General features: G+C 46.2%; 1 protein-coding gene across 1 annotated transcript in view; it reads left to right on the forward strand.

The window, feature by feature from the left end:
- The first annotated feature begins 46 nt into the window (after positions 1–46).
- EPAS1 (endothelial PAS domain protein 1) overlaps positions 47–25,863 on the forward strand; it is a 94,085-nt gene continuing 68,268 nt past the window's right edge. The window contains exon 1 of the mRNA XM_040224738.1: positions 47–641. Within this exon, the coding sequence (XP_040080672.1) occupies positions 616–641 (26 nt within the window). The 5' untranslated portion in view covers positions 47–615. The remainder of the gene's footprint in view (positions 642–25,863) is intronic.

Consider the following 25,863-nt stretch of genomic DNA (forward strand, 5'->3'; position numbering starts at 1 on the left):
CCCCACCCCCGCCGGCCGCCGGAGTTTTTAAAGTGGGCTGACCGGCCCGCGAGCCCGACATTCGGGAGCGGCCCGACGCACAGCTCCGGCGCCCGCCGCCTCCCGCCCCAGCTTTCCTGAGGCGGCCGTACAATCCTCGGCAGTGTCCTGAGACTGTATGGTCATCTCAGCCTCCGCGTCTGCCCGGCCCCGGACTCGGCCAACTCCCGTCGTTTTCAAGCCACTTCTTGTATTTTGAAAACCCAGAAAAGCGACTCCTGACTCCTTTTCGAAGGAAAAAGAAACTTCAGCCCCCTGCTCGCTGCCCACCGCCCCCCACTTTTTTTTTTTTTTTTTTTTTTTGCGTTTGACAGCGTCCTTCCACTCCTTTCCCGACCCCGCCTCCCGGTACAGGTTCCTCCCCGTCACCGTTCTCCACCCCCCTCCCGCGCACCAAGCCTGCCGCCCGCAACTTCCACCTGACCCGTGCGGACGCTCGGGACCTGCGAGCACCTGGCACCTTTCACGTCGGCGTGGGCCTCGAGTAGTGGGCTAGGGCCACAGCGAAAGTAGCGGCTGCAGCCCCCACCGGCCCTGGAGCTCAGGTGTTCGGAGCCTCAAAGGGCCCCAGCGACAATGACAGCTGACAAGGAGAAGAAAAGGTAAGCGGGCGTCCGAGCCGGCAGGGGAGTTGGTCCGGGGTGGGGGTGGCGGGGCCCCGCGGGACCGCCGCTGGAAGAGGAGCGCGGAGGGGATTTTGAGGACCCAGGGATCGATTTGGAAGGTTTGGCAGGGGAGCGCAAGTGTCCAGTCTGGGGACGCGCCGCTCCGGCTTCGCGGTCGAGAGTTCTGTGGCCCGAAGGAGTCGGGAAACTGCGCGGACAACGAAGCCAGGAAATGGCCCTAGAGGTCGGAGGTGCTCCCGAGGTACCTTCCAAAATCCATCCCCCTCCAAACCCCGCACCAAACTCACGCGGCCAGCGTGTTGAAACGTTTGTTGGTTGACTCGCTCAAGTCAACTTTCTCACGGCCCACTTGAGGGGCAGCATCCACTCTTTTCCTCGGGACCCGTGGGGTCCTTCTAAATGAGCTCTGTCCGCGCTGCTTCCCGGAACTGGCAAGGGGCCGGAGGCAGAATGCAGCGCTGGGACGGGCCCCGGCAGAGCTGCCAGGGCGCAGCGAAGGGACCCACTCCAGGGCTCCCTCCAGACCCCACGGAAGCTGGAAGAAGTCCCTTTCCTCATCCCGCAGCTTGCCTCGGCGGGAGAGTGGGTAGTGGACCCGGCTGCCTCGCGGAAGCAGCTGTCTTCGCGTGTGGGGAGGGGATGGCGACACCGGGCACTCCGGCAGGTCCCGGTGTCTCTCTCCCAAGAGGACAGAGAAGGGCAGCCACGATATGCCCGCCTGCCCTCGCCAGCCTCTCGGCACTGGGTGAGAGGCAACGCGGGCCAACTCTCACTGCCCTCCTGCCCTCTCTCGGCGAGGATGAGAGCGCACGGCGTGGCGCGCAGACGTGGGAACCACCTTGCCTCCTGCAATCGTGCGCGGCTTGCAGCCTGGCTCCCCTTTCCTCTCAACCTCACTCGTGCCGCCCCAGCGAGCTGGAGCTCTCCGCCCAGTATTCGTCAGTGGCTGGCGGGGCTGGGGTTCGGGGAACTGTAATCGAACGCGTGGTGGGCCGGCTGAAGGATCTGAGCCTCCGGAAATCAGCTGCTGGGGGGTTGTACGGTGGTTCGGAGATGAGGAACCCACCCGTGATGGGCGGGCGTGACTGGCCTCGAACTGGGGAGTCCGAAGAGCTCAGTGCTTGGGTCGACTTACTCGTGTTCCGACTTCGGGACCCGAGCCAGAAACCGTGTATCCTCTGGTCGAAAGCGGCGGTTCCCACCTTGGGGCACCGATAAGGATTTGATAAACAGGAGCAAATCGCGCCCTTTCTGGCAGAGCGCCCGGACCCTTCGCTCCCGGATTGCCGGGGGTGGAAGGGAGAAGGGGAGGGGATTGAGCCTAACTCCGAGTTTACGGCCGAAGCTGCCCCTCCCGCGTCATTGCGGCACCCCCAGACCTGAGATGGCTAACGGAGTCTTGCCCCGGCCGATCTGGGCCCCCGGAGACCGCAGCGGGCGCGCGCCCCCGGAGGCCTCGGAGCAGCCCTGGAGTCTTCTGTCTTTGAAGGACAGCGAAGCAGGGAAGGGACTTTAAGATTCCAACGCATTTTGCAAGCCCAGTATAGTCTGCCAATAACAATGATTGAACAAGCAAAAAACAAAGTTACAGTCAGCTCCTCTGCGCGCACGCTGGGCTCCGAGGCCCGTGAGGGAACTTATCGTACATTTTACAACTAACTGTGATGCCTATCGGCGGCGAATGTTGCAATCGCGGAGGTGGGGCCTGACGGTAGTCTTGACAGATGTGTGAAGCGTCAGTTTCTCCCGCGCGGCTTCTGTGCTGTTACATATGTTAATCGTTTCAAGAAACTTGGGAGCAGGGGAGAAATTATTTCGACATACCTGACTGTAGTGCCTCTTTTGTTAGAGATAGAGGGAGCCAGAATCGGAGCTGGAAAAAAGTTGGGTAATCAGGCTCTGAATTATAAGCGAGAGCAGCAGGTTTAAGAACCACTGTGGGGATTGCCTGTGAGATGTCTAGGAGGCCAGAGCCGGTGGCCCTGCCTGTCTGCTTTGCGACTTGCCTTGGTTTTTATGTCGCACACTGGCAGGGCAAACATTTGTGTCCCTCACCATCCGGAGTCCTGTGAGAGGCTGTCCAATTCATGTTGGGCTGTTTTGAGACATATTTACTTTTCTAGTCTGGCACTGTTTGCTGGGGGCAGGCTCCTTGAAGGACCAACGTATAATTAACATACGTGAACCAGTGCATTGGAAGTTGGTGTGTCATGTAAGTGGTGATCCTTAGCTTTGACAGAGTGCTTCACAAGTTCCGTATGAGGCTTTCAGGTTAGGATTCGGTGTATAGATTCTTAAGATGTGATTTTTCTGCTTCAGCAGAGTCTTTTCTTCCCCCAAATGCAAGATGCACGGAACATTCGCAGTGTTCCTTCTATCATCAGGCGTTCAAGAAGTGGGCACGATTGTTTTGTTCCAGAACATTCATGCGTCGATGGAGATGTTAATGTTTAATAATAAAGAGTTTACTTTCTAAACGTTTGGCTGGCCTTGACAGAGGGTTTCAAAGTGTGCTCTTTTAGTGGTAATGGGCATTCCTGCTGATAGAGATGGCCAGAAGCTTGCTAAGGGTGCTGCACTCACTTTCTGCACTCACCTGTCAGGAGTGAATGAAGGTCTTTTTAATCAGGTTTCTTGGACTGTGAAGAGCTAGAAAATGTCTGGGCTACTCACCTCCTGATCAGACAATTTTTGAGTCCCTTCCCTGAAAGAGAAAACACTTTGGAAGTCCTCAGGTACATGGGGATTGGAGAGTGGTATGGATAAATGTAAATCAGATCCTTGGATGCTCAGGGATCAAAGTCCATTCCCAAAGCTAGACAGCTCAGAGCTCCTTCCCAGAAGGCTTCTATTGCTTAGTGTGGGACCTCCGTGGAAAGAGGATCAGAAATCTCCTCTCCTGCCCCTGGGTGTAGTTGTTCCTCTGCTAAAGTAAAAATCAAAGTCCACCTCTTATTCAAATCTAAAGGCAAAAATATTGCTGGGCAGTTTTTCTCAATGTAAATATATTTTCTATAAACATTCCTTTAACATTTGATCTCTCTTTCCAGTTGCATTACTGGATGTAGTAAATTGATGTAACACAGTACAGGTTCAGGTGAATAAAATTTAACTCACACAGCTTTTGTGAAGTTCAAAAGAATGCTCTGACTACAGGTTTTTTCAGTATTGCTGATGGGAATCTTACAGTTTTATGCAAGGACTGTTCCCCAGTGGAGAAGATTGCTTTGTGAAGTAGAGAACTACCTGTCAGTGGAGACATCCAAGAGGCTATTAGGTTGACTCCTCTACTGAATATGCTGGCAGTTTCACTAGGAATGAAAACCAAGAGACAGAACTGTTTAATTCACTTCAAATGTAAATCAGTCGGTCTGTCTCTCTCTGTGTGTGTGTGTAGGGTGATCCTCAGTGTTCTAGGAATCTATTCTGTAAAATGTTTACAAATAAAACAGATCCAATTAGATAATTCTTAGTACTTCAGGATTTTAGCCCAATACATTTGAAAATATTTGCTGTCATTAGTTATCTTACGATTTAGGCTTTTCCACCTCTCAGGAAATCTCTCCAGTAGTACTGTTTTTCCCCCCCTCAGTTCTGGCCCATACCAACATGACTTTTTGTTTTAGCCTAATGAATCTTCCCTTTTGCTTTTGGTACTGACCTTCATTTGTAGTTCATAGCAGGTAGGGCTTTTGCCAATATTGTGAAGTTAACAGTGTTTGCTCCCAGGATTCCCAGTACCCTTTATCCTCACTCTCCCAGTACTAATATCTAGTGTCATGATGAAATTAGCTCTGCTATTCATACCATGATATAAACCAATATGAAAGCGAATGTGTATGGAACACCTACTCCCTCTCTGGAAAATGTTGAGGAGACATTAAGGAATAAGGGATGTGGTCTTGGTCTTCAAGTTGTTTAGTTTGTTTGGGGGAAGGGAAGGACACACAAGGAAGCTTACCTAAAAATATAGGTAGCTGGCAGCTTACTTGTCACTTTTCTATTGGGATAAAATCTTTTGAAGCTGAAGAAGTTCTTAATCACATATAAGCGTAATTACTGAAAAGTATTATGTGTTTGGGAGTGGGAGAATGGGTTCCTTGTTTTCCCTGGAATCACACAGGAGAGGCCCTGATACCAGCATAAAGATTGGCTCTGAGCAAAGGTCAGTCAGTGTCAGGAGTGATGAGAAGTAGAGGGTTCAAGAGCATCCCTGGGGTATTCTCTGACAGCATAGACAGAAGGGCCCCCAGAGTTGAATGTTTGCTATTCTTTGTACACTTGCTTTGGTGAGGGGCTTGAAGGCAGGCACCTAGTAGGGGTCTGGGAGTGATGGGGTGGAGAATCCGGTCCCATTATGGGTAATCGTGGAGACAGCCTAGACTCTAGGAAGACCAAGAAGGGAGAGGGAGCTTCTTAATCTGGGCTTTGTGAGTGGGGTTCAGAGGGTGGTCTGTGAGTCTCTGAATGGCTGCGTGTTAGGGATATAAGTATTGTTCCCCGCAAGGGAAGTCAGTTCAGCGCTGATAGCCTTTCATAGGTTCTGTGATCTGAAGAAGGTGAGCCCTTGCTCTTGGATGTCTGATTTGGTGATTGCCCTACCTTTCAGGATCTTACTGTTCAGGTCTCAGAGAGGTCCACATTTCACCGCCAGTGTTTCTCCCTGTCTTGGAGATGGGGGAGGAGGTTGGCGTCTGCTTCTAGTTAAAATTCTGTAGTGTGGCTTAACCTTACCGGTACCCACCTGTCTGTCCACCCACACATCTGCCCTCGGTAATGGGGGGCTGGGGAGCCCAGTGCCCTGCACAGGCTTAGTTCTCATGTAGCTCATTTTGTTACTGCTTCTTAAAATGGCCATGAAATTTTATCTTTACATTTTCCACCATCCTCAAACAGTTATTGGAGGTCTTTTTACATACTAGGAATATTAATTATATCTGAAGTAGGACAAAACAAACAAAAAAACCCTCAGTCTTGTTTGTGTAGGCGCCATCCTCAGAACTTTCCATGCATGAGCTCTTTTAATCCTCATAACCACCCATAAGATAAGCCCTGTTATTATCCCCATTTCCCTGATGGGAAAGCTGAAGCATAGAAAGGCGAGATGCCAAAGGTCAAATAGGTAGTATGGCCTATGGCCGAGGCTCAGATTCGAATGGGGCAAAATGCCTTCGGAGCCTTTACTCTTAGCCAGTGATCCACACCACGTTACATTACCTAAGATGTCTATAAATACCATTCCAGACCAGTGGCAAGTACTCTATAAATTATAACTGCTTTTGCTATTGTATTTATGATTATTATAATTACTTTTCTCTTTTGTGACTCATCACTTGTTTTGACCCTGACATGCAGACAAGGGTTGAAGATCTGAAGGGCAGGCTTGGAAGCCCTGGAAGCTCTTTAGTTTTCATTGGTTTTCCTCGATGCTGTGTGGGCTTTTCTCCAGTTGCAAGGACCAGGAGCTGCTCTCTACTTGCAGTGCACAGGTTTCTCATTGCTTCTCTTGTTGTGGAGCACAGGCTCTAGGGAAAGCGGGTTTCACTAGTTGCAGCGGGCAGGCTCAGTAGTTTTGGCTTCCGGCTTCTAGAACACAGGCTCAATAGTTGTGGCACACAGGCCCAGGCTACTCTAGGGCACGTGGGATCTTCCTGGACCAGAGATTGAACTGTGTCCCCTGCATTGGTAGGCAGATTCTTAACCACTAGACCACCAGGGAAGCCCTCCACTTCCCACTCTTAACTGCTGTAGCAGTAATTCAGGAATTACTGTAACCTTCGGACTCCATTGTGCAGAAGAACCTGTTAGAAGCTCTTCCTCCATAACTTTTGAAGAGCCATCTCCAAATCAAGATGCACAAAACAGCCTCTGGCTCTACTGATCTTTTGAAATTGTAATCACGGGAAGGAGAGAATGGAGGGGAGACTAAACAATAGCTATGATCATTGCAATACTAGTACAGTGCATTTTTATAGGGCCCTTTCTCTGATGAGTCCTAAGCTTTCACAGTCATCACACCGTTGGCCTCTGCACTGTGAACTTCGAAGGGCTTCTTGAGTTTTCCCAGTGCTCTAAAACACAATTGCATGAACATGTATCATTAAGGAGAGAAGCAAGCCGTGTTGGCGGTTGCACATCGTTGTGTGTGTGGTGGCCGTGCATGGCGTGCCATTCGCAGCATCTGTGATTTTCAGGTGGAAATGAAATGAAATGTTAGTCACTCAGTCATGTCCAACTCTTGTGACTCCATGGACTGTAGCCCACTCGGCTCCTCTGTCCATGGAATTCTCCAGACAAGAGTACTGGAATGCAGTGCCAAGCGCTGTGTCCTTCTCTAGGGGATTTTCCCCACCCAGGGATCGAACTCAGGTCTCCCGCATTGCAGGCAAGTTCTTTACCATCTGAGCCAACAGGGAAGCTCTTTCAGGTAGAGATTGGTGCAATCTGTCACCAGTGGTCTGGTCTCAAGAAGAGAGACAGGGCCCTATGAGCCCTCTGGAGTCAAGAAGACAGGTGTGGAATGGACCAAAATGTTACCTACTTCTAAGTGGTCTTTTTTAATTCCCCCCAAATTTTTAAGACTACCGGTTAGCTTGACCACCTTAGACTGTTTCCAGAGATCACTTGTACATCAGCAAAACTTATCTGTCATGACTATCAGAACCTTTGCATGTTCCTAGGAGGCACATTCCGTGCCCCTCCCCCCACCCCCTCCACGCACTTGGAAAAATTCTTCGGGTTTTAAAGTCACAAGTAACTTCTATGTGAGATAATGACTCTGGGAAGCAGTTCCTTTTCTCACGTGGAAAGCTATTTCAGAAAAGAGGGTATGTCAGTAAGGAAAACAACTTTATTAAAAATGTGTATGTATTGATTTGCCATGCCCCTGTCTGATTTACTTTCCCAATTCTACAAAACCAAGGAAGTGGATTGCTAGAAATCTCTCCTTATATTCCTCCAGTGACTTTCTGCATCCCATCTCCATGGTACCCTCCAATAAAAAAAAAAATCAAACCTGAGAGGTTAGTGCTAGCAATCATAACAGATGAATGATTTTATTGGATGAGACTAGGTACTAAAATACATGAGTGAGAAAATGGGTCCATTTTCTGCAGTCACAGTTGTAATGTTGGAGGTTAATGAACCCTGCTTGTGGTGTTGGTTGCTCTCAATTGCTGAGGATACAAGCCAATATGAGAGTCTTTTAGAAGTTCATCAATTCTGTAACAGCTTTAGTTGACAGTTTTGGTCTCATTTTCAGTCTGAGTCTCCTTGCTTATGACCTATCACTGTGGGGAGTCAGTGGTTCCCTATGAATAAGGGGACACATGGCCTCAATCTATTCAGAAGCATTTTATATATACTTAAAAAATACATCAAAGTGTATGTTTGGTTTTGGTGGGGGTTTTTATGTAATAATCATTGAAATCACGGTGCTGGCTATCTAGTCGGACAGCTCTCTCTCTCTCTCTCTCAATGTTGTATTTGTATTAACAAACGTGAGTTTTCACCTCTTTTCCCAGCTATTTGTAAGGCATCCTCAGACAACCACTTTGAATTGTTGCTTCTTCTTGGGGATGGTTTTGGTCACCACCTCCTGTACAATGTTACAGACCTCCATCCGTAGTTCTTCAGGTACTCTGTCTACCAGATATAATCCTTTAAATCGACTTGTCACTGCCACTGTATAATCATAATGGATTTGATTTAGATCATATCTGAATGGCCTAGTAGTTTTCCCTACTTTCATTAATTTAAGATGTGTATTTTACTCTTGATGAAAAAAAAAATTTATATTGTTACCACTTCGAATAAGATTTGTTCTGACTGCCTCTGTATAGAGGGCAGAGAGAAGGAAGGGCAACATATTATCCTAATTTTGTGTTTGACAAATTTGAGCTGTGAAAAGAAGAAAGCCATACCACCTGCAGTGAAAGCTAGAGCTGGACCTGGGTGTCCCCTTGGGCGCCTGTTACAAAGTAGTTAAGCACCAGCACAAAGGGGGCGCCTCAAACTTCAGGGCTAACTACTCTCATTACTAATGAGTAATTATAGCAAATATTTACAGGCCTCCTTCCTACCTTTACGACTTCCTGTTTCTGAAACACTTTGGAGAAAGATCCTGGAAAGTACGTCATACCCAGTTGCAGGAAAGAATGGCTTTAACTTTAAGTGCACGCACTCTGTTTATGAATTCCATGTGGAAACAACAGAAAATTGTGCTTGGGAGGGTCTGTTCAAGGGCCCATTCTTCAGAACTTGAAAACAAAATTTGAAAAATCAATTCCGGATGGTCAAATGTATGGGGAGTGGGACACGTGATGTTTCTGCAGAATGTTCTAGAAATAATAGGACTGTGCAAGCAAAGCACAGGTCGCTTGATAACTACTTTTTAAAGAACATATGACCTCTGCACTGTTTTTCTGATGAAGATAATCAAGCTTAATTAAGTATATCACAGTATGTAAAGTATGCCATGTGGGAAATTCAGGGAGCTAGAAGAGTATCATTCACTCCATCAAGATTTCAGAATAAACCACAATAATGCTTCCTTCCTCTGTACTTGGTTTAAGAAGCACTCCAGTGAACTTTCTCTCTTCAGTGTCTGTAAACTACATACCCTTGTGTTTCTCTCCTGTGTTTCTCTCCTGTGTTTCTCTCCTGTGTTTCCAAGAGTTCTCAGATGCTATTTTAGAATGGCAGCCTTCACTCCAGCACTGGCTGAGGTTGATGAAGCTAATTTTGGTGCCCAGGGTAGAGAGAGAGAAGTCCTCTCTGGAGCTGAAAGAGCTTTCTGGTGCCTGGGTTCAAGAGCTGTGTGGTGTTACCGGACACACCGCATTTCACCTTTAGAACCTTTATTTATGTGCTTGCACAACACGTGTTTATCCAGATATTAAGATAAGAGAAGTATGAAGGTCACATTTTGCGGGTGACAAGGAAACTTCTATAAAAGTAACCGTATCGCCATGCTGCAGGAGTCTGTCTTTTCTTTTGTACCAAGGATTTAGGGGAATTAGTGGTGGGTGGGGCCTGGGACCCAGCCCCTTCACAGTATTCTGGCTTCCTTGCCTGTGCTCTGCATGTCCTGGCGCAGCTGACATGCCCCTCCCATTTGGCGAGGCCCTTTGAGGTGGTCAGGATGTCAGGGGGAAATCTTGGTCTGCAGTGTGGCTGCCCCACTTTCCCGAACTTTCTGGTAGTCTCTGGAAATTAGCCCCTGGCCCTATGCATTTCCCTGCTATGGGACTGGCTGGGAGGGCTGCTCAGATACAATAGCTTTCTTAGCCTCTCAGAACAAGTTTGCATGGTGCTGCTACTGCCCCTATTTTAGGCAGGGTTGTCATGTCCTTGGAGCACAGAGTCTTTAGGGGGGCAGGGGGGTTCCTTTTGTGGATTTGCATGTTTCTCTTAGAGATTTCCAAGGATTAGCCGACACACTCAAAGCCTGAATGTGGACATGGATCCTTGATCCACTTTTCTTCCCAAGGGCAGTCCACACAGCATTGGGAGTTCATCTCACTGACAATAAGGGACCCCACTTCAGCCCTGGCACCCCATTCACGATCACCCAGTGAGCCCCCTGAACCCCAAATATGCCAGTCTCCTCCTTGTACCCTAAGGGCTTTCTCACCCCACGTCATGGGTCTCCCTCCCTCCTCTGCTCCCTCAGCCCAGTCTCTCCATCTCAGATGTTCTCCCCATTTCTCTCTCTACTCGAGTATCTTCCTCTTTCCCAGTGTGAGGCCGAGTCCCCCAGGTCCTACAGCACCTTCTGTAGGGCACCTCCCCCTCCACTCCTTTCTAGCTCTTGGTTGCTTTCGCCAGAGAGCCTGCCTGATTATATTTCCTTGTTATCTAATGACATTTCATGTGGTCTTGTCTTTCCAGCAACATTGCATGTTGCTCAAGGGCAAGGATGTCTAATTTTCTTATGTGCCTTGTAAACATCTTGCACATTTTGAGTCCCTAAAATCATGCTTAATTAAAAAAAAACATACAGTTGCTTTATCGATGTCTCTTGGGTCACTTGGAAAGCCTGCCTCTTGGACTGTGCTTTTCTTGTTCATGTAGATTTGAGCCCTTTTTAAATTTTCCTTGACAAGAGAAAAAAGAGAAAAAAAAAAAAAAACAACCAGAAGACCATAGACAGATGTGGTTGACTCACGGTTTTACATCAAATGCAAGCATTAGGCAAGTATTGTGAAGTCAGGCCTTCACTTTAAGAATGCCCAATACACCAAGGCAAGTGCAAGCCAAACAGCAAAGTACTTACTCCAGGTGAAAGTTTAAAATGGTCGGGCGGGAAAGGGCGTGTAGGGGAGTACCCACTCTCTGTTAGAAATCATCTTCCCTACGGAGCCTTCCTGATTTGCAGCACATTGGTTCCCCCTGCATTTATATGGCCTTTAGTCTGTATCATGCTACTAGGATGATGCTGTTACAGCTTGCTTTTCTCTGTGTGTGTGTGTCTGTCTGTCTGTCTGTCTGTCTCTGATCACCACTTAGGGAGTAAGCCCTTCAGGAACAGAAGCCCTGTTAACTTTTTTTGTTCTCAGCACTCAAAACAGAAGCCCACACTTGGTGCTTGTAGACTCAGTAACTTGATCTTATGTCATGAACTTTGGGCTTAGTGCAGAGGGTTAGCGATTTAGGCAGAAACCTTTGTTCGGATCAACCTACCCGTCCTCCTGGATCCCCCACCATGCGTGTAGTGAAGTTTGGGGGGCTACTGCCATCATCACTGTGTACAAACATTCTAGGTTACCTACTGAATTCAGGTGTCATGCCATGCAGTGAGGTTTCAGAGAGGCTTTAGATGGACCTTGCACTCAGCAGGCTTAGAGTCTAGTTGGTGAGTCAAAGAATTCCTAAACTGATTTGTTTAAAATCATGCAAGATGGTTGATGTTAAAGGTTGTCCTCACCCCATCTTTACGATGTTGCTGTCTTGTTAGGAAGTGAAAAAGAGCGCAGACAAAACACTGAGAAAATTGGAAGATTGATAGTAATTGAGTGTGAATAAGGGTAAGTAGATCTTGTGTACTGTGAATAGTTAGAGGTTTAATGGAGGAGCATTAGAGCTAGGTCTTGAAGATTAGGTAGAATTTAGATAGACAGATGGGTTTTGGGCATTCCAGTGGGGTGAACAGCTGGAGTTAAACGAGAAGGTAGGAATATTTAGGGTGTACAGACCAGTACTGGTGAATCGGCTCCTTCCAGAACTGAATCTGGAGCTGTATAAACGTATGGGAGAAAGGGGTCAGGCCCAGGCTGGTGATGAGAAGTTGAGGACACCATGATATCTTCGTCATGACGTGATGGAATCTTAGGGCTGCCTTGGGGCCACAAGAGCAGTGCCTGCTTCTTTTGGGTTATTTGAACCTAAGGGAGATGCCCAGGGCACACCTATTATCTTCCAGTTGACTCTAGCATAAGCACCAAAGGGTGGGTGGAGGGTACCATGGTTATCCTTTGTAGGAATGACCTCAGAGACTGAAAATGCCCTCTGCATCCCAGGAAATCAAGTCATCTGCAAATGTGCCCAGCTTGCTCTAGAATATATTTCTTTTCGGACTGTACCATGCCTGAGGGTAAGAAATGCCTCCTGGGGTCCAGAGTGGGAGCCCAGAAGGGGACAACTTGCTGTGTTCTAAATAGCTTCCATCAGGCTCTGTGGAGGAGTGTGTGATGCTCATCTCATCTTCTCATTTTGATGGTGAAGCCTGCTTCCCCCTAATAATTTGATGGGGGCTTTCATCCTCTCCCTTCTTGCCCTTTGTCATCATAGATTCTAGGTTTCTGAGTCTGGTCACTGTGAAAGGGTATTCAGTGCCCCACTGTTTGTAGGGAGAGAGGTAGCCATGCGTTTTGGCAGTTTGTACCAATCACTGGGAATTGTGTCCCTTGCACAAAGAGGCAGGTGAGCTGTTCCTTGGTCTACTCCTTTCCTGTTGTGTGGCTGCACAACTCCCTAAAGCCTGAACCCTGGTGTTCTTGGATAGGTGTAGTCAAAGAACACCTTTTGGAGTCACCTGGTGGGGTAGCTGGGGTTCTTCCCTCCCCCAGCAGGTATGACCTTCTCCCAAAGGTATTTAGAAGCACTTGAGGTCCGGGTTGGCCATCTGTGAGCAGAGCCTTGTCCAGAGATCCCAAGTCTCTGGGAAAGTTCCACACTAGGGACCAGCAAAGGCCAAGCATGTCACTTTACTGTGCCATGGCCAGGGGTACCTTGAGGGAGGCCACTGCTCCTGAAAGCCCTTGGTTTGGAATTTAATCTCATTATGACGACTGTGTGTCTCATCTTTTCTTCCTCTCCCAGCCCCTCGGTCATCCATAAGTGGTTGTTGGACTGGGAAACTGCTACCCATCCCAGGGAGGATTGCTTTATTCAGTGCTGTGGGCTGCTGAACTGTGGGTCTGAGCAGCCCAGGAAGGGGCCCCTCTGGAGCCAGGTGGACAGAGCCTTTGTCCTCCAGGCCCACAGGTGGCAGAGAGCCACGGACCCCAAGGCAGGCAGCCCAGACACAGGGGCCATCTAGGGGCGTGGTCAGTCCCTGGGAAGCGGCCTCAAGGAACATCCAAAGACACCCCACAGCCCAGGAGGTGGCATTCACCCTCATCTAGCTAGAGCTAGAATTTGAGTCTAGCATCTGCCTCCCACAGCTCCATACAGGCCTCCGGAGGGGAAAGGAGGGAGATCTAAGCTGGCTAATCTGCAATGACACTGTCACCATGCCTACTCCTCTCTGTTTATTTGTTTTTTGTTTTCTTTTTTTTTTCTTTTCCTTTCCAGAGTAAAATTACCTTTGAAAATGACAATTTTGCCACTGTTGAACTCCAAGCTGTTTTCCCACCTGGCTCATTTTGGTGACGGGTCATGGGCACACGTGGTGCTGCTGTGGTCGTGGCAGCTGCTGGCCAGTGTGGGGCCTTGGAAAATCCTGGTGACCACAGCCCCTGGCAGCGAGGAGTCTGAGATGACCACGAAAGTCGATTCTTTCTTTCCCAGACCATCCACTTGTGCACATTTGAACCATTTTCCATGCTCAGATAAACCCAAGCCTTGAGATTCTGGGTCACCTGTATGGATCCAGATGTTACGAGGGGAATGACGTCACTTAATTCTCCTGGAGTCAGATCTTCTGGGCCCAGGCAGAGGACATGTTTATTTTGGAAAGGGACAAACTTTCACCCACTTGAATTCCTTTGCCTCCAAAATTAGTGTCAGGGGATGACCACAAGCGTTCCATATTTCTTACCCTTCATCTTGCCAAACAGACTGTAAATGCCCCCAGGGCCGCCTTTGACTTCTTCTGTGTCCCTGGCAAAGTCGGCCTCCACAGGAGGTTCAGAGGAGCTCTCAGAAACCTCTAGGACTGAGAGACTGTTCTAGATCTTTTCTGACTTGTGTGACCTAGGAAGGTAATTTAACCTCTTGTGTGTTTCCCATTCCTAAATGGGAGTTACACACACTACCTGCTTTCTAAGAGTACTATTATTATAAGTTTGAAATGAGCTAGGATTTCAGTAAAACCACGCCTTTTATTTTTTAATTTTTTTTTAAAAAAGTATTTTTTTTTTTTGGTCTGTGCTGCACAGCTTGCAGGATCTTAATTCCCCAAGCAGGGATCAAACCCACCCTCCCTGCGGTGGGAGTGCAGTCGTAACCGCTAGGCCTCCAGGGAATTCCCTAAAACCATGCATTTTAAAAATGTTCTAAAAAGCACGTGTAAAAATAGATAGCTGGTGAGAAATTGCTACATAACACAGCCTGGTGCTCTGTGCTGACCCAGAGAAGTAGGATGGGGGTGGAGAGGGAGGCGCAAGAGGGAGGTGATGTCGGTATGATTATGGCTGATTTGTGTTGTTGTACAGCAGAAACCAACACAACATCGCAAAGCAATTTTCCCTCGATAAAAAAATACTTAAAAAAAAGACAAATAAAAAAGCATATTTTTTATGCTTTGAAAGTCATTTTTGCAATGATTATCTCAATAGAAAGACCTTTGAAAAGTATAAAGTACAGACCATTAAGGCATCATTATTAACAAGCACAGCATTATAATCACTTGGCACGTCACTGCCTGTTGGAGTGATTTGACTGCAACTGAGAGGGAGTCTTAGCCGACTCTAAATGGAGATATCTCACTTGCTCTCAAGCCTATCAAGGGCTTTTAACTGCCCTCACCCCCAGCTGTCCCCAAGATTATGGGCTCTTGCCAAGAGTGATTTCCACATTTGAGGTGTATTCTCCCATATCCTGAGATGTGAGAAAATCTGATAGCATCAAGAGACTAAGGAACCTTCCAGGACTCCTGAAAAACGGTCTGACCCTGGATATGCCTCTTTCCCTGCCTGGCCTGTTCTCCCCTCATCTGTGAAGATGAGGGTCCAGGGCTGCTGCCATGCTGATGCAGTTGAAATTTGCCCTTTGATTCCGCACCCCCAGATCTCTCGACCTACAGGGCTGTGTCTGCACCACCTCTGCCTAGGTCCCACTTGTTGCTCTGTGTCTTACAGGTAATACCTAATTGTAGGCCCACGGTGGCTCAGACAGTAAAGAATCCACTTGCAATGCAGGAGACCTGAGTTCCATCCCTGGGTCGAGAAGAGCCCCTGGAGAAGGGAATGGCAACCCACTCCAGCATTCTTGCCTGGAGAATCCCATGGACAGAGGAGCCTGGTGGGCTACAGTCCATGGGAGCGCAAAGAGTCAGACACGACTGAGGGACTAAGCACAGCACAGCACTGAAGGGACTAAGTGCTGCAGCCAAGGTGTTTAAAAGGCCAGGCAGCTTGCTGGGAGAGAGACAGAAATAGGGACACGTTGATGCTTTGGGATGCCTATGCTTCCTGGTCTTATTGGTAGTGGGAAGAGGCTTTGGATGTTGAAGAGTCTGGCTCTGCCACACAGTGACCATGAAACTTGGCAGAGCATTTGCTCCAGCCTCAGATCTGTCACCTGCTGCATCCCTGACACCTCTCGTGCCTGAGCTGGCCCTTCCTTCAGCCCCGTTTTGAGGCAGACAGCTGTCAGGGCCTTAGGGCTCAGCTTATATATCATGTCCTCAGGGAAGCGTTCCCTGACCCCCTTAGCTGACCTCCAGCCCTCTTCTCTCTCTCTCTTTTTCTGAAAGACAGCACTCCCTGCACGCTGTCTTGCACTTGTCTGTCTATTCTCTGTTGCTCCCCACTAGTTTGCAAGGTCCGTGAGGGCAGGGCCATTCTGTCTTTTTTGCCACCATATCCTTAGCATTTGGGGGCAGTGCTGGACACCTATAAGGTGCTCCTTAAACATTTGTTAAGTGAAATAATTACTTCAGGGTTGCTGGGGCTTTGTCCTCAACCTGGCATCCTTTCTTACATTTGTTCAGTGCTCAGTTTTTTCCCCAAAGCTCATGATGAAGTAGTTGTCGTTCTATTCATACAGGTGAAACAACAGAGGCACAAAAGTGACTGCCAAGCCAGAGTGCAGAAGAGCCCATGTGAGCAGAGCCTTCTCTCCCCTGGCTGGTGCTGCCTCTCCGGGCACCTTATTTTTCTGTCATGGTGATGTTATTGTTTGTCTTATTTGGCAATGTTTACACCAGAGAAGTAGGGGCCATTGTGTGTTGGTGGCGACTGGAAATACACGAGAGAGTCCCAGGAGAATGCCACTGTCGGTCCTCAACCACAATTAGCAATTGTCGGGCCAGGGGCAGTGACTGGGTGGGTGGTGTTCCCTGTGTGGCTGGTTTTATGTGTTAAAATACCACTGTCTGCTTCTGACCAAGGCAAGGGAGAGTAGGGGAGTGGGGATTAGAGAGACTGGGAGGAGCCTAGGACCTCAGTCCCATTTCTCTCCAGTCTTGTCTATCCTACCACTTACATCTAGGCCCTTTCTGCTTGGGAAATGGCCTGTTGTATGTCTAGTGAAATTCCTGTGGCCTGGTGGAAAGAGGAGTGCTAACCAGCTGGGTGACCTCTGAGCCTCAGTTTCTCCATCTTTAAAATGGGCCAGTAGGTAGGACCCAGTTCCATTGTGAAGTGAAATCCAGGTGGAGCCTGGTCCCAACTCCTGTTTCCAGGTGCTTCCTTAGGGAAGGAAGATGGGAGGTTAAAGGTGATCAGAGAGGGTTTTGAAGAAAGCCTCTCCAGTTCCCTTGTAATTTCACCCTCTCCAAGAGGAGGTTCTGTTAAAGTGGAGAGGGCCAGAGCCTTGAGAGTCAGTCCTGGGCATGGCATGATGCCAGAGAGCAGGTTCTGGACTCACTTCATTGGCAGTAACAGGGCCCTCCTCCTTAAGGAGGAAGTGGGTTGAGATGGGACAGAGTGTCTCTACATTCTGTCCCACAGTTTCTACAAAAGGGAGCAGTCGTGTTACCAGCTGAGGACATGTCTCATCTCCTAATCCCAGGGAAGAGTGGGGCAGGCTTCCGGGGTGAATTAGAGCACCTAGCCCTGGTTTCTTCATCTGTCAGATAGTGGCTATAACCCCTGCTCTGCCGATTGGATTGGGGCTTGGAAAATATAAACTACTGCAAAAGAAGGGGTTCTTACTTCTGTGATTTGTATGTGTGTGTGTGTGTGTATAAACGTATCTGGGGTACTCAGGGTTGATACTGACATGAGATGCGACATAAGCTACCTGAAAGTACTGAGTCCCTTAGCCTGAGGCAGTGAGGGAGAGGACTGAGTCGGAAAGCGGGTGGCCTTGAGAGGAATGGGCCTGGAAATTGCTGAATGGAGTCATGCTGTATTTGGGGGGAGCAGTGGGGAGAGTGATGTGGGACAGAAGTGAGTCATGGTGCATGAGTGCTGGGGAGTCACCTTGAACTTGGGCCAAGAAGTAGAAATATGGGGACTTGGGTTTATCTGCCTTACATCAGGTACATCAAGTTCTGGATGGCCGCCCACTGGCTGGAGACCTGAGGTGGACAGCTCTCCCTTGCCGCCCTGGGAAGGCTTTCTGCTGGCCTCAGCCCTGCTGAGCAAAGTCCGCTTGTTCACTGGAGTTCACACAGACTCCTTGCCAGGCCTGCCCAGAATCCTGTCTCCTCTGACTTCCTGTGCTCTTGCATAATATTTCCTTGCTTCTTGAATGGCTGCCCCCAGTGCGGGGGCAGCTCCCTGACACTGCTGGATGGGCAGCAGGATGTGGAGGGAGGATGGGGATATGCAGACATCACCCAGGGGTGCCTGGGCCCCAAGGGAGGAAGGCAGTGCTCCCCAAAATGTTTAGAAGGAGATTTTAGCATTAGGATAGTTAGGGAGACTGGGACACACATACACACACCCCAGACCCTATAAGTTGTTTCTTCTATAAAATTATTATTAAACTAGTTGTTTCCTTCTGATTACAACAAGTACATATGTTCCCTGTAAAAAGTTATAGTACAGGAAGGCATCAAGATGAAAATAAAAATCACCTAAATTCTACCTTCCAGAGATAACGACTGTAAACACTTTGGTGAACATATTTTCTTCAATACAGTAACTATGGACATGTAATTGCAAATATGAACATACTATATACAGTTGTAGAAAATGGATTTCTCATATAGCAAAGTATCAATATTCTCTCTTGCTATCACAGTACATAGATTTAATACAGCTATATTTAGTTCCACTTACAGATGTATCATAACACAACACCGATTCATTGACATGTCCAGGTTCAGAAAACAAGCTCTAACCAGTCCAGAGGTGTTCACAGACTTGGAAAGCAGCGTCTCTTGTATACGCCCGACAAATGTGTTAGCTCTAGTGTCCCAGAAATAACTACAAATTAAAAGGTTTTGTATCCATGTAGGCCTTTCTCTAGGCTTAGAATAATTCCTATGATTACGTAGAAGAGGCTGGGGCGATGAGGGCTGTCAGGGCTGAGCTGAGTGTCCCTTGGGTAAGGTCATCTCCCGTGTGGCCTGTATGTCTGCCCTAAACCAGGAGCCACTAGCTAGAAGAACAAGTTTTTCTTCAGTGGTGTTCTTCCTGTGCCCAAGATGTCAAATAAGTGTCATTTAAACTTTTAATTGATTATTGCCCTCCTGAAATTTTGTAACACTGTTTGTATCTTTTTTACAAGACACCCTTCCTTCTTTACACAGTAGTGTGTTCATAATATTAAACTTTAATGCATATACAGTATCTTTCAGATTTGTGACAACTAGAAGATAAAAGTAAAAAATTTTTTAGCTGAAGTAGAGACTATCAATACAATGTTTCTGTCGCATGCCTGAAAGCCATACAGTACGTAGGAACCTTCAAGTTGCAAAGTTTCAAAGATGCAAACGTCAGGCATGACTGAAATCGCAGTGTACCCTCCATCTCCTGTTGCCGACGGTCTTTCAGCTATATCATCTCCCAACTCCTCCCCTCCTCCAGTCAGTACCTCTTCATGCCTGTTCACTCAATGCCAGGCCCTGTGTGCCCACTGTTCTACCGTCCAACTCTACTTTTCAAGGTACTGTACTGTAGGATCAAAAATGTTTTATTTTTTTATGTGTTTTTTTATGTATTATTTGTGAAAAAAGTATCATAAACCTTTTACAATACAGTCCTGTGTAGCCAATTGTATCATTAATAGTTGGGTACCTAGGCTAAACTTAGTTGGTCTTATGAACAAATTGAATTTAGCAATACACTCTCAGAATGGAACTCATTCATATTGGAGGGAGCTTACTGTATATGTTTAAGAGTTGTAATGAGCTTTTTCTCTTCCATTGCTGATTGTGGTTGAAAATGTGGCATAGATTTATAGCAGACTTCAACATAAAATGACTCCTGTTCATTTGGGAATCCGTTGTCTATACAGCATTTGCTTGTTTCCTGTGAATCATTTTTAGACTGGATTGGATACTTCTTTAATTTCCTAATGAGTTTTTAGTATGAGGCCAGGCTCGTTGACTGTGGTTGGTAATTGCTTGTTAGATTTACTTTTAAGTGAAGACAAATTATTTCCTAGAGCTCTGTTTCAGACCTGTCTTCTAAATCAAAAGGCTTGATACTGCTAGTCAATTTAAACACTTTACTTAAAAGTTTTCAGGCCTTCTTGAAAATAAAAGTTTGCAACAAAATTTAGCACCAGTAGAATCCAAGTCTCTTAGCTGATTTTGTTTATAGTTGTCCACTCTTTAGGCACAGTCTATTACAACAATTTGCATAATTATAACCCACCTTCAGTTTATTCACCCTTTTTCAAGAATTACATCTGAACTGTTATTACATCAAATTCTTTGTCTGTGCTTCTTTAGGATGGGGATAAGAGTTAGAGGAAATAATATGTTGGTCTGCCTTGCAACATGTTCAATATGTGGACATTTAGCAAACTGATTTTGTCATTGCTCCCTTTCTCGGTTCCCTGATTTGGTGGGGCAGGGAGGAGGGGGTCTTTGTCGTGGTGCACATTTGGGAAGTGGTCAGGGACAACAGGATGGAACTAGTCCTCAGAATTATGAAACAGGACTTTGTCGAAGTTGACACTCCTGTACAATGAACATGGAGCAGCCGTTGGCATGGCAACCCCTACGTGGAAAAGAGCACGACGCTTGCAGATGACTTTTGCAGTACTCAGTGTTAATCTGATAAATGGCTTTTTTAATAGTAGTTTGTGGGCTAATGGAAAGGTTGAATCAAACCTTCATTAATGGGAAGAAGGATGGGCATTTTGAAGCCTCTGAGTGAACACATCGGAAAGCCACAGCCAAAAACCCATTTTCAGCTGTGTCTCTTTTTTACATCAAATATTCTCATAGCATAGCAAGCCAAAGTAAATTGAGAATTCTATTTGTCTTGAAAGGGTGTTGCTGCCATGGTCAGTTTAGATTTTCAAGCATGCAGAGGTTTTGGAGTCCTTTTTATTTAGGGCACTTATTTTAATCAGAGTTTAGGAGGACTGTAAAAGGTTTGTATCATGATGTTCCTTTTGTGGTCATGATGGGATAAAGCTGGTTAAGTACTCTTTTTTATTGTAAAAATTTACCATTTTAACCATTTCTTAAGCATACAATTCACTGGCATTAAGCATACTCACATCGTTGGGCAGCCATCACCTCTCTCTTCATCTCTTGAACTTTTTTCTATCATCCCAAGTTGAAAAGTCTCTATCCGTTAAACAAGAACTCCCTCCCTCTCTCAAGTCACTAGTAACCACCATTCTATTTTTCTCTATGGATTTGATTACAATAGGTATCTCATAAGTGGAATCATTCAATATTTATCCTTTTTTGTCTTGCTTATTTCACTTAGCCTGTTTTCCAGTTTCATTCATGTTGTTGCATGTGTCAGAATTTCATTGCTTTTTAAGGCTGAATAATATTACATTATATTATGAGTGAGTGAGCAAAGTCGCTCAGTCGTGTCCGACTCTTTGTGACCCCATGGACAGTAGCCTACCAGGCTTCTCCATCCATGGGATTTTCCAGGTAAGAGTACTAGAGTGGGTTGCCATTTCCTTCTCCAGGGGATCTTCCCAACCCAGGGATTGAACCCAGGTCTCCTGCATTGCTTGCCTGGAGAATTCCAGGGACGGGGAAGCCTGGTGGGCTGCCATCTATGGGGTCGCACAGAGTCGGACATGACTGAAGCGACTTTGCAGCAGCAGCATATATACACACACACACATACACATATATATGCATTTATATTTACATATGCATATTTAGTGAACTAAAAATGCACTGGAATGGGCAAACTTAATTTAGATGACCATTATATCTACTACTGTGGGCAAGAATCCCTTAGAAGAAATGGAGTAGCCCTCATAGTCAACAAAAGAGTCCGAAATGAGGTACTTGGGTGCAATCTCAAAAATGACAGAATGACTCAAAATGGTTGTCTGAGGAGGCTTTACAAATAGCTGAGAAAAGTAGAGAAGCAAGAAAGGCAAAGGAGAAAAGGAAAGATAAACCCATCTGAATGCAGAGTTCCAAACCATAGCAAGGAGAGATAAGAAAGCCTTCCTTAGTGATCAATGCAAAGAAATAGAGAAAAACAATAGAATGGGAAAGACTAGAGATCTCTTCGAGAAAATTAGAGATACCAAGGGAACATTTCATGCAAAGATGGTCAATAAAGGACAGAAATGGTATGGACCTAACAGAAACAGAGGATATTAAGAAGAGGTGGCAAGAATACATAGAAAAACTATACAAAAAAGATCTTAATGACCCAGAAAACCACAATGGTGTGATCACTCACCTAGAGCCAGACATCCTGGAATCCGAAGTCAAGTGGGCCTTAGGAAGCACCATTACGAACAAAGCTAGTGGAGGTCTTGGAATTCCAGTTGAGCTATTTCAAATCCTAAAAGATGATGCTGTTAAAGTGCTGCACTCAGTATGCCAGCAAATGTGTAAAACTCAGCAGTGGCCATAGGACTGGAAAAGGTTAGTTTTCATTCCAATCCTGAAGAAGGGCAATGCCAAAAAATGTTCAGACTACCACACAATGCACTCATCTCACACGTTAGCAAAGTAATGCTCAAAATTCTCCAAACCAGGCTTCAACAATACATGAACCGTGAACTTTCAGATGTTCAAGCTCGATTTCAGAAAGGCAGAGGAACCAGAGATCAAATTGGCAACATCCTTTGGATCATCGAAAAAGCAAGAGAGTTCCAGAAAAACACCTACTTCTTCATTGACTATGCCAAAGCCTTTGTGTAGATCACAACAAAATGTGGAAAATTCTTCAAGAGATGGGAATACCGGACCACCTGACCTGCCTCCTGAGAAATCTGTATGCAGGTCAGGAAGGAACACTTAGAACTGGACATGGAACAACAGACTACTTCCAAATTGGGAAAGGAGTACATCAAGGATGTATACTGTCACCCTGCTTATTTAACTTCTATGCAGAGTACATCATGAGAAACGCTGGACTGGAAGAAGCACAAGCTGGAATCAAGATTGCCGGGAGAAATATCAATAACCTCAGATATGCAGATGACACCACCCTTATGGCAGAAAGTGAAGAGAACTAAAGAGCCTGTTGATGAAAGTGAAAGAGGAGAGTGAAAAAGTTGGCTTAAAACTCAACATTCAAAAAATTAAGATCATGGTATATGGTCCCATCATTCCATGGCAAATAGATGGAGAAACAAGGGAAACAGTGACAGACTTTCTTTCCTTGGGCTCCAAAATCACTGCAGGTAGTGACTGCAGACTGAAATTAAAAGACGCTTGCTCCTTGGAAAAAAAACTATGACCAACCTAGACAGCATATTAAAAAGCAGAGACATTACTTTGCTGACAAAGGTCCCATCTAGTCAAAGCTGTGGTTTTTCCAGTAGTCATGTATGGATGTGAGACTTGGACTCTAAAGAAAGCTGAGCGCCAAAGAATTGATGCTTTTGAACTGTGTGGTACTAGAGAAGACTTTTGAGAGTCCCTTGGACCGCAAGGAAATCAAACCAGTCCATCCTAAAGGAAATCAGTCCTGAATATTCATTGGAAGGACTGATGCTGAAGCTGAAACTCCAGTACTCTGGCCAGCTGATGTGAAGAACTGACTCATTGGAAAAGACCCTGATACTGGGAAAGATTGAAGGCAGGAGGAGAAGGGGACGACACAGGATGAGATGGTTGGATGGCATCACCAACTGAATGGACACAAGTTTGAACAAGCTCCGGGAGTTGGTGATGGACAGGGAGGCCTGGCGTGCTGCAGTCCATGGGGTCACAAAGAGTCAGACACAACTGAGCAACTTAACTGATATATATTTATATATATATAAACACACACACACCACATTTAGTTTATTCTTCTGTAAGTGGACATTTTTTTTTTTCTGTCTTCAGCTATTGTGAGTAATGCTGCTAGGAACATGAACATACAAATATCTGTTTGAGTCCCTGCTTTGTTCTTTAGGGTATACACCTTGGAGTGCACTTGCTGGACTGTGTGGTCTTCCCCAGTGGTGCCTGTGGTAAAGAACCCGCCTGCCAATGCAGGAGTCACAAGAGATGCGGGTTTGATCCCTGGGTCGGGAAGATCCCCTGGAGGAGGAAATGGCAACCCACTCTGGTATTCTTGCCTGGAGAATCCCATAGACAGAAAGGCTGGCGGACTACAGTCCATAGGGTCACAAAATGTCAAACAGGACTGAAGCAACTTAGCATGCACACACATGGTAATTTTATGTTTAATATTTTACAAAACTGCCTTAGTGTCTTCCATAACAGCTGTATCATTTTACATTCCTGCCAGCAAAATACAAGGGTTCCAACATTTCCACATCCTCACCAGTTTTTGTTTTTGTTGTTGTTTTCAAGAGGTGGTATTTCACTGTGGTTCTAATCTGCATTTCCCTAATGATTTACAGTTTGTTTTTATAAATGCCTTGCCACACACACAGCGGACTATGGGGGTGGAAATCACCACACCACTGTTTATACCTGTGAGGCAAGTGAGACTGTCAATGTGGTAATGCTTGTTGGGGGTGAGAGGTGAGAGGGAGGGGAGCGTTGTGCAATTATTACACACAGTACAGCCGCCTCGGTAGACCTGTTGTCAAAGTCTGTACTGGGGAACAAGTGAAGCAATTTTAAAATAGAGGCCCTTGACACCTGAAACTGATAAAAAAAAAAATTGTAAGTCACTTATACTTCAAAAAAACAAAAACAAAAAGAGAGGGCTTTGGGGTGAAGTAATGTCATCTCTTTGGATGAGGTTTAACTAAGACAAGCCTGCTGTGTGATCTTTCCTGCTTTAGTGTGTTGTACAGACATAAGTAGCCCTCGTCCCTGAGAATAATAATTGTTGTCATCAGCTCCAGAGACCTAGGCCCATCCTCCTTCCTCTCCCTGGGGAGGAAATCCCCCAGACTTCTTGCCACAGGCTTGCTTAGTTCTTTGAACCACCCCACTGTCTAATTTCTCCACCTGAAACAACATACACACCCCCTACTCTTCCCTACCCACTAAGTTCTTGTGTTGGCAGCTTATATTTTGACAAGAAAGGGAAAGGACTTAGAATGTATTGAGTACCTGTGGTAAGCTGGGCACTTTGCTGGTCAGTGTGTAAGATGAAAGACCTGACTTCTGTCCTTAAAACAGTGTTATAGGTCTTATAATTTAATATGGACTTCTACAACAGGGCTTCCAAACTTTTAACAGGCATCAGAACCACTAGGAGGGCTTATTAAAATTCAGATTGCTTCGTCCCCAGAATTCCTTATTCTGGAGAGCTGGGTAGGGCCTGAGATTCTGCCTTGCTAACAAATTTCCAAATGATACTGATGCTGCTAGCCAGAGGACCACACTTTGAGGATAACCACTTTACATGGACCCTATGAGATAGGAATTATTCCCATTTACAGATGAAGAGGTGAGTTGTAGAGAGGCAAAGTAACTGGCCTCAGGTCCTACAGACAGAGTGCCAAAGCCTAGATTTGAAGCAGGGGGCCCTCACTCCAAAGCCTCTGCTGTACTGATATAATTCCCATTATATCAAGAATGGTAGATGCACAGCCCTTGAGCATCCCTCATCTAATCTACCCCTGGGGATAGGCAGTATTAATCAATCACAGGACCTCTGAACCCAGAGGTGGCTTCGGGATCCTTCCTATTCTGCTCCTGATAGCTAGGCCTACCCATTTCACTGGGAACTGAAATGAGTCATTCTTGTACCTATGGATGCATCCTCCTTAAAAGAGAAACAGTACCCAAAAGTGGTCTGTTTACGTTGAAAAAGAGCCCTTACCTGAGCTCGAGTCTGCTCTGCCTAGGAGGGAAGTGGTTGGTGGATTGGGAGCTACGGGAAGTATAGCTGTCCCAGAGTATGCCAGGACCTGTGGGCCATTAGCTAGTCTTTGTTTGGCACCCAGGCAAGACAGGATCCTTGACTAGGGGCCCTTACCAAGTTTAAAACCTAGATGAAGTCAATAAGGAGATATTTTTAAGCTGCCATTATTTGTCTAATTTACATCTACTATTTGTTATTCTAAAAATGAGTTATTCCAGTATTTGGCAGTAAGTTTAGTGATGAATAGAAAACAGTGCTCAATCAATAATTAAGAAAGGCAAAGTAGGTGCCAGAGGCAGTTGCGTCCTTGCTTGATGAGATCTTTTAGTAAATGGACAGGAGGAATGAATAAGGTTGAACAGGATAACATCTTGAATTGACATAGCTCCTCTAGGGCTTCCAAAGTCATCCACAGACTTCTATCTTCCCACATTTCTGTGAAATGAGAGAATGGTGGAAAACTGATTAAACTG

Source organism: Oryx dammah, unplaced genomic scaffold (genome assembly GCF_014754425.2).
Source record: "Oryx dammah isolate SB20612 unplaced genomic scaffold, SCBI_Odam_1.1 HiC_scaffold_25, whole genome shotgun sequence".
NCBI classification, from domain to species: domain Eukaryota; kingdom Metazoa; phylum Chordata; class Mammalia; order Artiodactyla; family Bovidae; genus Oryx; species Oryx dammah.